Source organism: Branchiostoma belcheri, unplaced genomic scaffold, assembly GCF_001625305.1.
Source record: "Branchiostoma belcheri isolate BF01 breed outbred unplaced genomic scaffold, Haploidv18h27 scaffold109, whole genome shotgun sequence".
NCBI lineage: Eukaryota > Metazoa > Chordata > Leptocardii > Amphioxiformes > Branchiostomatidae > Branchiostoma > Branchiostoma belcheri.
In genome coordinates, this window is record NW_017802480.1 from 1,151,340 (window position 1) to 1,169,155 (window position 17,816).

At 42.5% G+C, this 17,816-nt stretch overlaps 1 protein-coding gene across 1 annotated transcript in view; it reads right to left on the minus strand.

The window, feature by feature from the left end:
* Window positions 1-17,816, minus strand: part of LOC109481135 (dynein heavy chain 5, axonemal-like) — a 76,072-nt gene that overhangs the window by 21,123 nt on the left and 37,133 nt on the right. The window contains exons 43-64 of the mRNA XM_019783633.1: window positions 16,955-17,149; window positions 16,399-16,533; window positions 15,776-15,883; window positions 15,118-15,271; window positions 14,377-14,587; window positions 13,605-13,782; window positions 12,907-13,020; window positions 12,310-12,480; window positions 11,722-11,847; window positions 10,976-11,116; window positions 10,233-10,343; window positions 9,714-9,836; window positions 9,046-9,163; window positions 5,679-5,803; window positions 5,042-5,194; window positions 4,464-4,604; window positions 3,970-4,069; window positions 2,549-2,697; window positions 2,028-2,182; window positions 1,397-1,550; window positions 707-1,060; window positions 79-204 (exon numbers count right to left, since the gene is read on the minus strand). Coding sequence (XP_019639192.1) covers window positions 79-204; window positions 707-1,060; window positions 1,397-1,550; window positions 2,028-2,182; window positions 2,549-2,697; window positions 3,970-4,069; window positions 4,464-4,604; window positions 5,042-5,194; window positions 5,679-5,803; window positions 9,046-9,163; window positions 9,714-9,836; window positions 10,233-10,343; window positions 10,976-11,116; window positions 11,722-11,847; window positions 12,310-12,480; window positions 12,907-13,020; window positions 13,605-13,782; window positions 14,377-14,587; window positions 15,118-15,271; window positions 15,776-15,883; window positions 16,399-16,533; window positions 16,955-17,149 — 3,342 coding nt within the window. The remainder of the gene's footprint in view (window positions 1-78; window positions 205-706; window positions 1,061-1,396; window positions 1,551-2,027; window positions 2,183-2,548; window positions 2,698-3,969; window positions 4,070-4,463; window positions 4,605-5,041; window positions 5,195-5,678; window positions 5,804-9,045; window positions 9,164-9,713; window positions 9,837-10,232; window positions 10,344-10,975; window positions 11,117-11,721; window positions 11,848-12,309; window positions 12,481-12,906; window positions 13,021-13,604; window positions 13,783-14,376; window positions 14,588-15,117; window positions 15,272-15,775; window positions 15,884-16,398; window positions 16,534-16,954; window positions 17,150-17,816) is intronic.

A 17,816-nucleotide genomic window follows, 5' to 3' on the forward strand; every position in this document is an offset into this window, starting at 1 on the left:
TTATTCTTTTCTAACCTGGTATCAAGTACTCAGTAGATGGTACATCCAGTTACGTTACAGTTTATCATTGTAACATACCTCATTGAGATGTTCAGTGTAGATAGTCCTGTATCCAGCCAGGAAGGACAGGTAGGACTTGGGCGTCACGTGCATCTGTCGACGGAATCGCTCAAAGTACTCCACACACTTCTCTGCAACCAGGTCCTGGGCACAAGAAAGTGATCAAATTTAGCACACTTAAGTAGCCATACAAACTTTCTATTTCTTCTAACGTTATAACATTAGGCATCAGGGGGAAGGTTACATAATAAAATATTATTATCTAACTAAGATTCACACTACATTCAATATGAGAAAGTTTTATCATACACAAAAGCTGTTACTCAAGCAACTGGATAGATTTTGAAAACTGTCAAACGTTTCAAGTAGCTATAGCATCCACTACTTTTCATCAGTGACTAATGGAATCTGTAGTAGAACAGGTATTTATCCAAATTCTATGACAGTCACTATGATCATCAAAGAAGATGACTTTAATACGGAGGTATGTACCTTAGGATTTAATAGTCACTGATTGAAAGAATTATCTTACTGGACTTTAATTAAGTTCCGTTACTGTTATTGTTGTAATGATATCAAAATATCTTTTTAAATCATAATTTTCTTGTGGCTCTTGAAAAAACATTGCAACCATTCTGACACTTACGTGGATTTTGCCCATGGTGTTGACCACACTGTTCTTAACCTCATCCGTGCAGCGAATCTTAAAGTTGGCCAGGAAATAATCAGCCACAGCGATGAGAGCGTCCTTGGGCCATCGGAGGAACCAGTCCATTGTACAACCAGAAAACAGCGCCGGGAACTTCAGCGCGCGGCTGCGGAAGTTTTCACCGACGGGAGAGAAGCAGAGCACCACGTGCAGGTTGGATCGGGCGCGGCTGAGGAAGTAGTTGTAGAGGTTCTCGTTGGTCGGCGGGTGTCGGGGGAACTCTTTTTTCATCACCGGGATCAGCTCGGAGGTGATCTCGTCAATCTCGTCACGGGCAAACAGGTTCGAGATCTAACGGGAAAACAACAGACAGTTACATGTAGTTAACACCAATTTCATTTATAGCTTCCAGGATAAAATAAGAACAGACTGGAGATCTAAACCGGAATAAAGTAAAGATATGCAACTGTTTACAGGTTGTCCATGTGTTATTACATTCAGTATAATTGTTCTTTGGAACCTGATTCTGAAATCTGATAGCCTCAGACTATGAATTTAATGTTGTATTCTCATCAGTTGTTCTATGGAAGCCCATTCTGAAATTTGATAGCCTCGTCAGAGAGTGATCAGAATGTTGCGTTCTGTTCCGTTGTTCTTTAGAATCAGGTTCTGAAACCCGATACCCACCTCTCCTGTAGCCAGCAGGTTGTTCATGTACTCCAGGAAACCTTCGTCCTTGATCTCGTTGTCTGTGAAGATGAAGGTCACACCCTGACCCTTCAACCCTGACATCCTGTACAGGACCTTCAGGTCGTCCAGGAGGTTACTGGCATTGTAGGTTCTACAGAGAATCAAAACAAAAACAGTTTTAGTTGGCAACCAGAGCTTTTCAACTACAGAAGGTAACAGGCATTATAGGTACTACACAAAAAGTAGGAGAAAAGAAAATTCCATTAGAGAGCAACTTTACAACAAAAAAGATCTTTTGAGCTTCAGTATCGTTAGATATTGTGCTCTGCCCTTGGTGCTGAAATATTGATGGTGAGTTTTCCTTCCCTTCAATTCAGTGTTGTACAACTACAATGTATTACATTGTCTTAGAGTCAAATATACTTTCAAATACAGTAGTTAAGATTAAGTGTCTATCAAAATTTTGAAACTCCAAAGTCACCCAAAGACAGCAAGGCATGATAACTGAAAGGAGAAGAAATGAAAAACTTTGAAATAAGAAACTACTGCTAATCTCAACACAAAGCTTATGTCTACCAGTATGAACATAAAGGCTACCAAAAACACAGTAGATGAAACATAGTATTACCTGGAGAGCACAATCTGGAAGGTTTTGTACCCTGCAATGTAGCTGGCCAGTCGAGTGAGACTCTGCTTGCCCGACCCCCCCACTCCCACCAGCATGGCGTTACCGATGGGGGTGCGGATAATGCGGGAGATCTTCAGCAAGTGGATCAGGGCATCCTGGAGCAAAAAAAAAATTGAGAACATGTTTGCATAGACTGGACTAAGGGCACTACTTATACACATAGATCTAGCCAAAATAAATGTAGGTTATGATGCTATTGTAAACTTTTTTGTAATGTTATGATTATTTGATAAACATTTTGTAAAATTTTGTAAACTTTTGTATCTGCAATCATTCAAATGTTTCTTGTTGTATACAACTGTTACTCTACTTTGTCTTTTCATGCTGTACAAGTTGTAAGTTGCACAATTGGTTGCCACTTTGTCTAGGCTATGTACATGTATTTGGTTTGATGTATCATGAATGAATTTAAAAGAACGGTGACAATTTGTGCAATATGTCAAAGAAAAAAAAAATTTCACCTCAAAGAACACAAGGTCCATCTTGCCCCCCCTGATAGTCTCGTTGTACAGTTCCTGGAACGTCAGGGCTCGGTCAGACAGCGACTTCAGCGTGTCGACCGGCTCGTAGATCTTTGGCGCATCCAGGTCTGCATCATCTGGTTCGTCCCCTGGGGTTACAGAAATTAAGAGTAAGTTTTTTTACGTCGATGAAGGTTAGACATCCAGGTAATAAGATATGCCAGAAAACAGTTACTCAAGCAACTGGATATTATTTTGGAAATGGTCAGACATTTTAGCTAGTATCCACTAGCTTTTGTCAGTGACATTTACATATCAATCAATAGTTTGTGCTTATAAACCGTATTTCTCCTCTGGTCTCTCAGTCACTGACAAAAGCTAGTGGATTTTAGCTGAAATGTCTCTCGTGACCGTTTCCAAAATCATATCCAGATGCTTGAGTAACTGGTTTTGGAGTAAGAGTAAGTTTTATTTGACGGCTCTAAAATGTAAAACAAATTATAGGATGTCAAATGGAGGTCCTGTGTTTGAGGCCTGTCACTTCCCAACCACATTAAAGATCCCCCACCACATTTATCAAAAAGAGTAGGGGTACTTTGTGGTGGCCTGGTTACCAAACCTACTTTAGCTTCCAAGTCTTTTATCCTCTGCTATTTGCGGAGCGGATAAAAGACTTGGGAGCTGTATGTAAAATAGATTTGGTCACCAGGCTACCTTCTTGGTGTGAGTGGTTCATAACCTTACAGTCCTATGGCTGTATCATACACATTAAGTTCATCAGAGTGCTGATAGAGACCTTTAGTTAGAAGTTAGCCCCACCAATTGTACGCTCGTTACTTGCAATTCAGCTGCTGCCCAATAACCCAATTTCACCAAAGACACCTGAAAGGTTTTGCTAAGTTTTTCTACCTGGATTTGGGGGTGGGAGTCCTGTGAAAAACAAATCATCACATACATTACATGATCATGACGAGTGCATTCTTACACTAAGTCTACTATGATATAGACTACTGTAATGCAAGGGCTTCGTAATGTGCACTGTGCAACACAAATAACTATTAAAGTGTTAGGTATACTTACGGTTACTGTAATATAGGACTTCTAAAGAAGCATTGAGTCAGACATACATGTAGAAACAGCAGTATTAGGAGATTGGTGAGCCAAATTTATGTAGTACTACATCTATCAGTAAATATACTAAAACATACTATTATAGCTAATTCACCAGTAGATTACTTTGTAGACTGACAGGAATCACACAGCAGTAAGACCTGGTACTACTCTATAGACAGAAAGGAAAATCCTACAGTTAAGACCTGGTATTACAGTCTCTGTAGACTGACTTGTGGCCTGGTACTACTCTAAAGTCAGACAGGAAAATCCTACAGTAAGACCTGGTACTACAATTTCTATAGACTGACCTGTGGCCTCTGGAGCATCCCGTAGGAAGTCCACGAAGTAAGCACTGTCTCCATCCTTCACGTTGTCAGCCAGGGCGGTTCCCATGTCCTCCTCGGCAATCTGTGGTGTAAAAAGTGTAGAAAGAAAGTCACACATTCTGCAGTTTCCAAACTGACTACAGAAAGCTACACCCTTATCCATAACCCTATATTTGTTGTAAGAACGCTAAGTCTTCTGATACTAGACTACAGATGTTCAAGGCATGATGCCTACGTGCTTAGGCCAGATGCTGGCCCCTTGCTTCCCTCTGTCAGGTTCCTCTAGCCAGCTCTATCAAGTGCAATAGTCTCTGCTTCTTTTAGAGTAGAGCTTCTTTTCCAGTACTGTTATATAGAGGTAGTCTTTTCCTTGGTGAATACCTTTCTCTAAAGAAATTCATTAATTGACCTACATGTATCAATCATCTGCAAGAAGACAAAGTGCATTACGAGACATCTTATTGCCTGTTTCTCACCTTGAAGACCATCTTCTCGAACCAGTCCTTGTCGGGATGGTTGGTGAACCTGTCTGCGATGACACGCGTGCACTCGTGCTTCCACAGCCGCATCACCAGATCCGTGTTGGGATTGATTTCTGACGTCACCGTCAGCATGCCCTGGGGGAGAAATTTTATGTTTAGTGCAAATATGATTAAAATGATAAAACAGGCTGAATAGAAGTTCTACACGGGGAAATATGCGGCTCCATATGTCTTACTGTGAGATAACTGTAGTGTGTTGCTTAGCTTGAAGAACGAAATTGAATCCACTCTATTAGTATCACATGATAACAATAAGTACATTGTATATTAAATGATAATAAGTATATGATACGTTAAACAAATTTTAACAACCAAATAGGCCTTCAGTCATGTTAATCTGAGGAAAACCAGAGGACTGAGATTGAAAGCTTGTTGGTAAGTGCTTTACTTTGTGTATGGAATTAGTGAATAAAATCTTTATAATGTCAGTAACCATCACAGCTAAACATTCAATCCAGCATATGCAATTTAATGTTGACTCAAGAACTCCCCTGTAGAGAGAATGGACTGACCTGCCAGATCCTGGACAAGTCCCTGAGGTTGAAGATATAGTGGAACTTGGCGGGGGTGGGCAGCATCTTGACTTTAGTGGCCTGCCACAGACGGCGTGTGCACGGCACCAGGCTCACTGCCAGGTCTTTCACCTCTGGCTTGAAACCACGCTCCTGAGTAACAAATGCAGAATTCTAATTTACTTTCTAATGATTTTTTTTAAGTCCACTGTTTGAATGTACATACTTACCAGTAAATGTTTAGTAAATACACTGTTACTAATACTAGAATCAAGAAAGATGCCTGGGAGCACCAAAAACCTACTGGTTTTTCTTGGGCATTTTCATACAATTCTAGTAGGTGGGAGGTACATGTATTGGTGACTATGCTAGGAGATGGGATTGGATGTTGATTTTGAAGGCTTATGGGTTGTATCCAGGTTGGTAACACTTGTCAGGAAGAGAGTTCCATAATTTTGTAGTCCGTGTATATATAGCTATTGCTGTAGAAGGACTTAGAGATTGTCTTGGACTTTCTAAAAAAATAAATGATGAAAGTTAGAAGAGAACCCAGTCATACACCGGAAAGGTCTCAATGGTGGTACTAGAAGTGTGTTCCTATATAGGAAAAGCCTTGGGACTGAGATGATAACCAGACCTTGATGAAGTATCCAGCTGCGATGGTGGTGAAAATTTTGTCCATGGATGCGTTGGAGGGCAGGGTGCAGTTGTAGATGGTGAACTGCCGCTTTAGACGGGCCGGGATGTCGTTACGACCGCCACCTGGGAGGAACAGGCACAGGGATTTAGATGTTAGCAGTTGTACTATAGACAATATAATTGTAAAACATGTATTTGAGCCTGCGGATGCAAGAGATTTGAAATTAAATCTGACAAAGCACTCTGAATAGTGATGTTTACAAACTTGAGGAAAACTGAGTCACTGATAAACTCAAGAAGCATCACTGTTCCCAAAGCAAGTAGTACAGCAAATAATCTTTAATTTCCTCCATATTATACAATCTAGTTATCCTTGGTGATTTCAATGCCAGAGTTGGTACAGATTACCAGACTTGGGAGGGAGTTCTCGGCAGAAACGGAATAGGCAAATGTAACAGCAATGGTCATCTTCTGCTGAAAACCTGTGCGACCCATGACCTTGTTATTACAAACACAATATTTCGCCAACCAAACCGCAACAAGACATCGTGGATGCATCCACGCAGCAAACACTGGCACCTCATAGATTACGTGATAGTCCGGAGAAGGGACAGGCAGGATGTCAGAGTAACAAAGTCTATGTGCGGTGCAGACTGCTGGACAGACCACAGGTTAATTCGCTCAAAGCTAAACATGCACATCAAGCCCAAGAGGCGCCCTCAAGGCAAACCAGCAAACAAAAGACTAAACACCAGACTGCTGGAAGATAGTTCTGTGAAAAACAATCTGAGAGATAACTTAGACAACAAGCTCAGGGACTTGAACTTCTGCTCAAACGGAGCAGAAGAAGACTGGACTGCTCTCAAAGAAGTTCTGTACAACACTGCACGTTCTCACCTTGGACTACAGACACGAAAGCATCAGGATTGGTTTGATGGAAATGATGAGGACATCCAGAAATTGCTAGATGAAAAGCATGCTGCCTACAGAGCACTTCAACAGGACAACAGGTCAGATGCTAAGAAAGCAGTGTACAATGCCAGTAAAGCCAAAGTCCAGGCAAAGCTGAGGGAAATGCAGGATTCTTGGCTCAGTCACAAGGCGGACGAGATACAGAAGTTTGCAGACAGTAACAACACAAAGCACTTCTATGATGCCCTGAAGGCCATCTACGGACCAAAATCCACTGGCACATCTCCACTGCTCAGTGCCGATGGTACCACTTTGATCACCGACAAAGACAAGATCCTAGAAAGGTGGGCTGAGCACTTCTGCAACGTCCTAAACAGGCCCTCTGTCATGAATGATGAAGCCATAAACGACATGCCCCAAGTCCCGGTTAACATCACTCTTGATGAACTCCCGACAGAGCAGGAAGTCCAGCAAGCTATCCAGCTCCTCTCAAACGGCAAAGCACCAGGCTCTGACGCTATACCAGCAGAAGTCTACAAGGCTGGGGGAACAGTCCTGACTCAGAAGCTTACTGAGTTCTTTCAGTCCCTGTGGGAGAAGGAAGAAATTCCCCAGGAGTTCAAAGACGCCTCAATTGTTCATCTCTACAAAAGGAAGGGCAACAGACAGTCTTGTGACAACCACAGGGGGATTTCCTTACTCGTCATAGCTGGCAAAATACTAGCCCGAGTTCTCTTAAACCGGCTTATTCAGCACATGGACGATCACCTGCCTGAGAGTCAGTGCGGTTTCCGAGAGGGTCGAGGAACGGCTGACATGATATTCGCAGCACGTCAGCTCCAGGAGAAGTGTCAGGAACAGAACAGGGACTTATACACCACTTTTGTAGACCTGACAAAGGCCTTCGATACGGTTAACCGCAACGGACTCTGGAGAATCATGGGAAAGTTTGGCTGCCCTAGCAAATTCATCAACATGGTACGCCAATTTCACGATGGAATGCAGGCCAGAGTGCTGGATGCTGGTGACTCCTCAAGTGCCTTTGCAGTTACAAATGGAGTTAAGCAAGGGTGCGTGCTTGCACCGACGCTGTTCAGTATGATGTTCACTGCCATGTTGTCTAATGCCTTCCGTGAGGATGATGCCACAAGCATCAAAATCAGGTACCGTACTGACGGCAGACTCTTCAACCTGAGGAGACTTAAGGCCAAGACGAAGGTGAAGGTGACGTCTGTGCGTGACTTCCTGTTTGCAGACGACAGTGCGTTAAATGCTGCCTCAGAGGACTTGATGCAACAGAGTATGGACCGCTTTTCCTCTGCTGCTGATAACTTTGGTCTTACGATAAGCACTAAGAAAACAGAGGTCCTGTACCAACCTGCACCGCACAAGCCGTACGTGGATCCTGTCATTACGGTAAATGGGGAACCACTAAAGGTAGTTGCTAAATTCAAGTACCTTGGCAGCACACTCTCCAGGTCTGTAAACATAGACGATGAGGTCGACGCACGGGTCGCTCTAGCAAGCTCCTCCTTCGGATGTCTGCGAGCCTCAGTGTGGGAGAGGAGAGGCATTAGACTGAGCACGAAGTTAAAAGTGTACCGGGCAGTTGTACTGCCATCACTACTGTACGCCTGCGAAACATGGACGATCTACGCACGTCATGCCAGAAAGCTCAATCGCTTTCACATAAACTGTCTGAAAAGACTCATGAAGATCACTAGGCAAGACAAAGTCCCAGACACAGAGATCCTCCAGCGGGCCGATCTGCCAAGCATCCACACACTGCTGAGGAAAGCCCAAGTCAGATGGGCAGGCCACCTGGTAAGGATGCCTGACACACGGCTACCGAAGAGACTTCTGTATAGTGAACTGGCAGAAGGCAAGCGCTCAGTAGGAGGACAGAAAAAGCGCTTTAAGGACACACTGAAAAGCTCTTTTAAGAGCTTTAAGATAGACACATCTACCTGGGAATCAACAGCCCATAACCGTGCTGCCTGGCGCAGCCACATCAGCAGCGGTGCTACCCTCTATGAGCAATCAAGGATCGCAGAAGCCGTGAGGAAACGCGCTTCCAGAGCTGCCCCCACATCCCGGACTCCAGAAACCCACCTGTGCCCGACCTGTGGCAGAACCTTCAGAGCCCGTATAGGACTTGTGAGCCACAGCCGGACACACAAGACCTGATGTGATGTTCATTTGGTCATCGTCGACTACGACGGACGAACAACAACAACAACAACAATTATACAATCTGCCTGTACTGATTCACAATGGCATTGTAGTCGAGCTTCCACTCCAGTCTCCATCTTTTGTCTAATAGTATTCATTTCTGAGTGCTGTGTATTATCATGTCTCACCTTTGTGATCTCATTTGTAAAGTGTCATAGTTATTCCTGCAATGCTGATTGAAGGAGTAAAAGAAGAACGAAAGAAAAGACACGAAGCCCCACCTGGATGGATCATGGCAGCCACAAACTGCATGTCGACGATGTTGGTGAACTCTCCAGGCTTCTCCAGGTTGTAGAAACCCTTCGTCTCAACCAGCTGCCGAACGATCTCATTGGTGATCTAAAAATACATCAAAATGTATGGTTTTCAAAATTGGGTATATGTCAACATCTTTCTAATGAATAGCTTCTGTGAATAGTTATGTCTGGTTGTTTGGTGAATCACTGGACAACAAAGCTCTTTAACAACCAGAATGGGCAGTTGTTGCTTCTGCACCTCAAAGGAAAACCAGCCAGTATTGCCCTCACTGAGGAATGTGACAGGCAGTACTGGCTGTGTACAAATGGCTTAAAGTTTGTAAACTTCCTGACAAAGTGTTTGACACAAAGGTATTTTAATTTGTTAATCTCCACAATCCTCTCTGGCAAGAAGTGCTAGATTCTAAAGAAGCAATCTTGCGAGAGGAAACTCACTCTCACTCACTCACTCACTCACTCACTCACTCACTCACTCACTCACTCACTCACTCACTCACTCACTCACTCACTCACTCACTCACTCACTCACTCACTCACTCAGTATCTGGTTTATTGCCTGTTGCTCCTGAAGCACACTGATGTTTAGGCTTCATGGCAGCATGAAAGAAATACAATGATGAAGAATTGCCTACCTGGTCTCCCCACTCGTTGATGATGGGCATGTTGATGTCGTCCACAAACACAGTCATGTGTTTCCCAGCAGGAGGGCCGTACGTCGTGCCCACACGCTTGTCCACGTAGCTCTCAATCGTACGCTGGGAAAGGCACATTTGTACTTGGTCATTGTAGCATGTTCTTTCTGTGATGAAGCCAAATTTTACAGCTAGCTTCCAAGTCTTAAACAAGTAATACAGCAAAGGACTTATCATTTTTGCCTGACACTAAAAGCTTATTCTTATGTATTGGTGTATAATTAAAGTAACAGTTACTTTAATACTGTACAGTAACTGTACTAAACATAACCCAACTCAAATATCTAGTTATACCAATGCATTTACAGTCAACAATTACAAGCAGAGTTTCAAGTTTGGGTGCAAAAATGAGCATACCGGGTAATACTACACAGTATTTTGAGTCCTGAATGACTTGCACTAAGTTAATCATCCTTTCCGCTCTATGGGCCAAGACTATCAAACAAGGAGAGGTCGTACCTGGAATGTGATAGGCTGAGTTGCGCTGGAGAAGTTGAGAGCCTTGGTAAGATGTTGCTCAGGATCGTACTTGCCCATGTAGCCCTTGATGATCACAGTCTTGGCTGTACCCTACAGGCAGTAGATTCAAGAAGAAACATTTTAAGAAAGGGTCAATGAATCTACATTTTATCTTACACCTATTACCTGAAAGCACTAAAAATAACTGAACAAACAGTGAACAGCTCTTTTACAGCCATTGTCTGAGATAAGGATGTGTTTGGCAAAGGAGTGAGTCAATTTGAATTTCTACTTCAGGCTTCAAATGTATTCACACCAGATGTAACAAGCATGAAGTTAGCACCTGCACAATTGCTATGAGCGAAAAGAGAACTAAAGGCATTGTTATACAATGTATAATAATTAGTCATGTAGACCACACAATTCCTTGGCATACAAACTTTAAGACAACTAGTACCTATCACTAAAATGCTTATCTTACAAATGGTTGGCCAACCCTTGTATGAATGAACTTGATTGCTCAACAATCGTACGAGGTACAATGTATGGCAGTAATACATCTACAAAACTTTACTTACTACAAACTACTATTATTATATATAGTAAACAGTATTTGAGTTACTTCATGGTCATGTATTGATGATATGTTCTCGCTTATGGAATAAAGTGTACAGAAATTGACCTAGGTAAACAGATGCCTGTATGTAAAATTTGTTAATTAGAAAAGTGTAATTTTGCCATACCTGTTCACCGATGAGCAGCACTGCCTTCTCCTGTTTCATGATGACGTCCATGAGATAGTCCGTCCGCACGTTGTCCACGTTGGGAACCAGGATAGAGGCATAGTCTGGCACAACGTCCTTCGGGTAGATGTAATCCTCAACCTGTAACAGCAGACAGGGACATCAAAATACTGGAAATAGTTTCATCTGATGGCATCATAAAGTGTGTTTGTTCATTCATTCATTTGTTTATTCATCCTTAATTCAACCCAAAACAGAAACATGCAGTCAGTCTTTTCACTTTAGGATAATCATTCAGTGCGTGCTAGAAAGCATGAACTGAAGTGGTTGGAGAGAACTCATGAGCACCATTCTTGTTCCCAGAACTACCACTCACTAGGATCTCAGGATTCTTTATCAGTATGAAAATCAATCCAATAGGAGCTCGAGACTTTCTCTGGCACTATGGAGACCAGTCTTCACAGTATCCAATGCGATGATAATAGAATATCTTAAGTCTTACAATAATTGCTCCATGTCTTAGCAAATATAGTTCCCGACTATCACAAAAGTTCATCTCTGTTACATGTAGTAGTAATAGTTACATGTTTACAGTTAAAACTTTTGATCACAAAAAAAAAAAAAAAACATCCAAAGTCTACAAACTCAGAGGTGTTGGTCATCAAGCATCAAGCCTGGCCAGCGAAAAGGCTGCTTATAAGGTGTCAATGTTCTATGGGTTAGTTTCCAGGTTCTAGTTTACTCACCCGTGTGTTCCAGTGTTTCCATGCTCCGTTGTCGTCCACATAGAACTCAAACATGGTGTCCTGGCTGTCTGCCTCTATAGGCGGCATGGACAGGTCTGCCTCGTGCTTACGGATAAACTCCTCCATCTGAAATGATCAAGAAACCATCAATGGGCTTCTTTTATTTACTAAATAGTAGTACCTAGTTCATACACATTTACTTCCCATGGAGCCTATTGTAGAAAAATGGTGTGTTGCACCAAAAGCAAAACTCAGGGCTTGAAACACTTGGTGCATATGCATCCTAGTGAAGGTAAAATTGTTGCTGTGCAGGTATTTCTGATGTCTACCTGCTCCTAACCTGTACTGGTTCATCTACTTGGTGTATAATTTATTTGCTGCATTGACTATTACCACTTATAAGGTATGAATTTTGAAGAAATAATGGCAATGGTTTCTGAACAGTATCAAATGTGATCCATACTTCTCAAATTCTGAATGATGCAGGAAAAATTTGTCTGGTTCAGCACTGTAATTTTCCATGTTACCTGCACTATTACAATTATCAAGAAAAAAGTACAATCATGTATTTCGAGCCCTGACACAAACCTTAGCCCTATCCTCCAGCTCCAGCAGAGCTCCCAGTGACCACATGAGGGCGAAGATGAAGATCTTGGCGAGGTGGTCTTTAGGCAGGTTCTTGGGCGAGCCGTCGTCTCCGGTGGGGATGAGACCCTCCAGCAGGTCAATCAGCTGCTTCACGTAGTTACACTCCAGGGTCTGGGGAGGGGGGTGGTGAAAATGAACAAACTCTATACATAACTTTCAATTTGTTATATGTGTTTTATAATACTATGTATGTGTAAGGATCTATGGGTCTTAATATAGGACTAATTTAATAAATTTTCTTAATTTGTTAGTATTTCAATTCTGTAGCCTGCACCTTTGTTATATTTCTGACCTTGACCTCTTGGTCTCATGACCTTAATAAAAAGCAGGGAGCAGCTAATTTGAGTTTTATGGCAGCTCAGTTAGTTTCATGTTGTTTACATTCAGTAACAGATTCTCTGTACGAATCTGTTTGCTTTCTTGTGTTCACATACTGACTATTTAATATGTCAGATGGCACTGTTAATATAAGTTGCATAACTTGAGTGTAGCACAACTTTGTTTTTGTTGCCATGCTGAATAAAACAAAAAAAGTACCTTCATCTTGGGCCAGAGGCTCTGGTTGACAAAGATGTAGAGATCCGGGAAAATGGACTCCACCAGGTTCCACAGAATCTCAGCCTGCTGGGGAGGCCTCTTACGCAGCCAGGCCTGGGGACAGGGCAGGGAACAAGCTCGCAATTAGGAGGAATTGAAAGTTCATCACATCGCTTGTGCAAAGAATGAAGAATATGAAACTGCAAGTATCTTGAATCTTCAATAGGTATATCACAATACATGCTGTGATTCAGCACCGAGGACAGGACTATCTAGCATAAAAGTTCATCTTTCTTTGAGTTGGTAAATTTTGTTCTGGAATTCAACTTTAAGAGTGTGGTAAAGGTCTTTCTGAAGCAACGCTTAACCATAATTTCCAACATTAAAAAACACACAAGTTTTTGACTGTTCAACTCCAGTCTATCTAAAGGAATGAGCAATCCATTGTTTCCTCATTACTTGACAAAGACTGGACTCCTGTATGTTGGACAGTCTATAACTTTGGTATGCTACTGGATACTACTACGTGTATTTTGAATCTTCAACAGGTATATCATAGCACCAATTCAGCACCAAGGACAGTGCTATATCTATGTATTCCAAACCAGGGCAGTAGTGCCATGTGTCTGTGAAGCTGGTGTGCTACACTAAAGGTCACTTACCGGTGATACAGATACCAATCTAATCCCAATCCTTACCTTGATGATAGGGTCCCAGTCCAGTACCGATGAGCTCATGAACACCATCCCGTTCCTGGACACAGTCGCCGGCGAGGCGTTGTCCACGTTGTCGGGCTCAAACACGATCTTACAGTCCATCGCCATGGGGATACGGTCACCGTTGGCCAGGGTCAGGGTCTTGTTGTCATCCAACACACTGGAGTGGGAAACAAAATTACATAATCTTTAATTGTGGTACAAAGCGTGAGACACGAATGATTGTTTTGTGGTCACGATCTTACAGTCCATCGCCATGGGGATACGGTCACCGTTGGCCAGGGTCAGGGTCTTGTTGTCATCCAGAACACTAAAGGGGTTAACGAAATACATAATCTTTAATTTCAATACAATGTACTACAAAACCTGAGACACATTTAATGGTCGGGAATAATTTTCACCATCCCATATGCAATATATGTACCTACTACCAAGTATTATAAAGATGTATCCAAAATTATTATGCTGTCCACAAACCTTCAATCCCACAAACAGTATTGGAAACATATTCCTGGCAAAGGCATACAGTGTAAAACTGTAATATTAGACCTAGTCCAGAACGGTGAGACCTGTATACATACATGTACATGTATGTAAGTAAGAACATAGGACCAGTAGTTTGTAGTGACTTTTAACTAGCAGGTTCACCTTTATTAGTGTTGGTGTTGTTATATAGCCAACATTGTGGTTGACTGTACTGCAATATGCAGTAGTAAGGCAGCTGTATCCACCATTGTTACAGTCTGAAACAAACCTGTTGAGGTTCTCAATCCAGAGCGTGTCCACCGGCCCGTCCAGTACCAGCCACACGTGTTCTCCCTTCTTCACCTTGTGCGTACGCCGCCACAGCGTGGAGAAGATCCCATCTGTCCAGTCGTTTGTGGCCACGTCGAGCGTCCCGAACATCTGGGGGGCCGTGATGGCCTTGGGGTTCATACGCATCTCACGATGGGGCTCACCGATGTCTAAATTACAACAGAAAACAAATCAGAACTCTAAGGTCGATGAGGGTTAGACATTCAGGTAACCATTACATTCAAATATTCCTGTTGGTAAATACTTCTACGTCACTCACTCAAAGGAAAGATAGTGAATGCTATCTGAAACATCTGTCTCTTCAGGGAATTTATCCAGTTGCTTGATTTATTTTGTCATTAAATCAGCATTCGTAATTATTCATGATTATGCATAGCGTTTAAAACACTTTGAGTAACAGGAGGTTAATGTGGTTATAATAAATTCATTGGATTTGAGCATTTGTATACCATGGCCAGTGAAACCCAAATTCTCATGCCACTTAATGTCTTCTTGGTACTCGAATGTGCCTACTCTGTGGCTTTTTTAAAAAATGGGACCATCAGATGCTGGCTTGGCATCCCATTGGATGGCTTGAAAGGTTTCTAGCAGTACATGTTTATTACGTTTGAGATCCGATACAGCAAGTTTGGGATTCGAACTCTTGACCTTTAAGTCCAATTAACCATGACCCACTGACCTGTCATGGCCTTCATGAGCAGGTGGATGCACTTGGTCTTGCCACCGCCGGTCGGTCCGAGCGCCATGAAGCCGTGTCGCACGCGCTGGGTCTCGTACAGCTGGATCAGTTTCAGGACCCACGGAGGATGGTGCTGCAGACCAAACTCATCGCACTACAGACACAAATAAACAAACAAACAATAAACATGAAGCCGTGCCGCACACGCTGGGTCTCGTACAGTTGGATCAGTTTCAGCACACTATCACAATACAGACACAAGTAACAGGTTAGCATCAATGCATGGATCTGCAGGATCAGTCTTGTACCTATGACAAAATTAGCACTATCTTTGATGAGAGTATCCTTTTGAAACTATGGGTTCTCAGCATGGAATGCCAGACCTGTGGACAGTGTCTATGACATATTTCTGTCATCTCTGGTACCTATACCAGTACAAGTCTACTTCGTTCCTGATACATATTTAGGTATCTGAATACCTAAACATGACATCATTTGGGGGTATCAAAGACGAAGGTACAATGCATACTCAGTCTGGCATTAATTGTACTGGACCAGGTACAGAAGTTTACATACAGGTACCTGAACAATTTGAGAAAGCAACCTGTGGTCTTTAATGATGATAGAAACATGTCACACATTTCTTTCTACGACCCACCTCCTTCTCAATGGCAGCCTCCAGCTCAGGGTATCCGGCCTTGTCCAGTTGGATGCCTGGGAACAAGTCCTCGATCAGACTCATGAACAGGGGCTCATCCTCATCAACCTGGGGAGGGAGGGAGGTGGCAACTTTTCTTAGTTCTCTGACAAAAACACTTGTGTAGAACATTAAGCCTACATCATCATCATGGAAGTTCATCTCTGTCGGTAGTAATCATACTAGTACTACAATGCTAAACTTTCCAACTCATTCCAACACAAAGAGTACACAAGGATCAAATTTTCAATGACCACTGTCACCTTCATCAGAATACATAATGACCAATCACTTAAACCTGTGAAAGTTACAGACATGTGATCTTATTTACTCAAGACTTGACAGATAGATGACATACATTGTAAGCAATTGGTCAGCATGAAGCCAAAATGTTGACGAAAACTTAGACTCTAAGTTAGAGAGCCATACAACTTGCGATTACTGGTACTCAGGAATTGTTGTGTCTCTTGGAAAACAAAAACAAAATCTGATGAAAGAATTTAACAAAAAAAATGACAGATTCGATCAAGATTTATTAGATTGTAAACTATGATAGGAGAGGAAATTAAGTATCATGTCCTTACCAGTTTTGAGAGGTTCATGTCCCTAAGCACCCTCATGACGATAGTGGCCTCCGTGTCGTTGGGGCTTCCCCGCTTCACTCCTCCCATGGTCCTCAGACAGGACAGGATGTTTCGCAGTCCAAAGTCATAGTGCACCTACAGAGAAAATCAATATGGTTGAATTTACCATATCAGAAAAATTGTCGGGCCATAACCTCACAAGTGGTCCGTTATTAGAATAACCGACCACTTTTTAGACTGTACCATAATGATTATACAGGGGACAAGGCTCACTTGGTGGTTTATGTGGTGGTTATCCCAACTGACCAGGGATTATCTCACCAAATACACCTCAGGACAGGGCATTAACCCTTTATTACACAACAGGTTTGTTATCCTGAAGCCCTGCCTGTTTAGAAAGCTGTTCCTCGCACAGTTTGTACAGAATAAAGAACTTCATAGCCAGGACTATGTTCTGTTGGACACCACATGAAACCCACCCTTCACACAGCACATTTCTACGACTAATGCAATCCTTATCTAACAGACACAGCACATACTAAAAGGATAACAGTACCTGTTTGGAAAGCTGTTCTTCACACAGTTTGTACAGGATGAAGAATTTCCTGGCCAGCACGATGTTCTGTTGGAACCCGCAGGAGGCAAGTTTCACCCTGATGATGATCTGCCGGTCAGGAACCATCATGGCCACCGTACGGAAGTTGATCTTCAGGTTCTCTGGAAGCTCCTGTCGGCCTGCGTAGCCTGGGTTCTGGGAGAGAAAAAGGATGGAGAAGTTTAAGGATTGGCTATAATTACCTCTCTAGGAACAACTTTATGGATGTAGAATACTTTGCTGTGTATTTCATATCACCTGAAGTTCCAGCCCAACTGTGGGTCGGATCATCTGAAAGCCAAAGACCACACATAGATCCGACATGGGAGAGGGCTGGAACTGAGGGTGATGCAGAATACACTGTGTTGTGTTTTATTTGTATGCCATACCCATGCACCCAAGAAAACCAACGTTTCAATGCAAAGCATGCCAAAACTTGATACAATTTGGTGTCCCTATGCAAAAAAAAATTTGATTAAACTCCAACGTGGGACTTGGATAACAGGTAGAACCCCGTGATATGGGCTGTTATCACGAGGGTTGGAACACCCGTATCAAACATTAAAGCAGCCCTGGTATACATGTAAGACAGTGTAATATCCTACCATGGTGAGGAAGATCCCAAACTCCGGGTTCATGGAGACGATGTCGCCATCCATGAACACAAACATGGGTTTGCGCTCCTTCTTACAGGCCAGGACAATAACTACACTAAGACTTAGTCTTATTATAATAAAGACCAGTATTTGGACAGTGTATTAACTGAGCTACATGTACAAGAGAACCTAGTACTATACTGATAGCTGTACTGGAAGACAGAGTG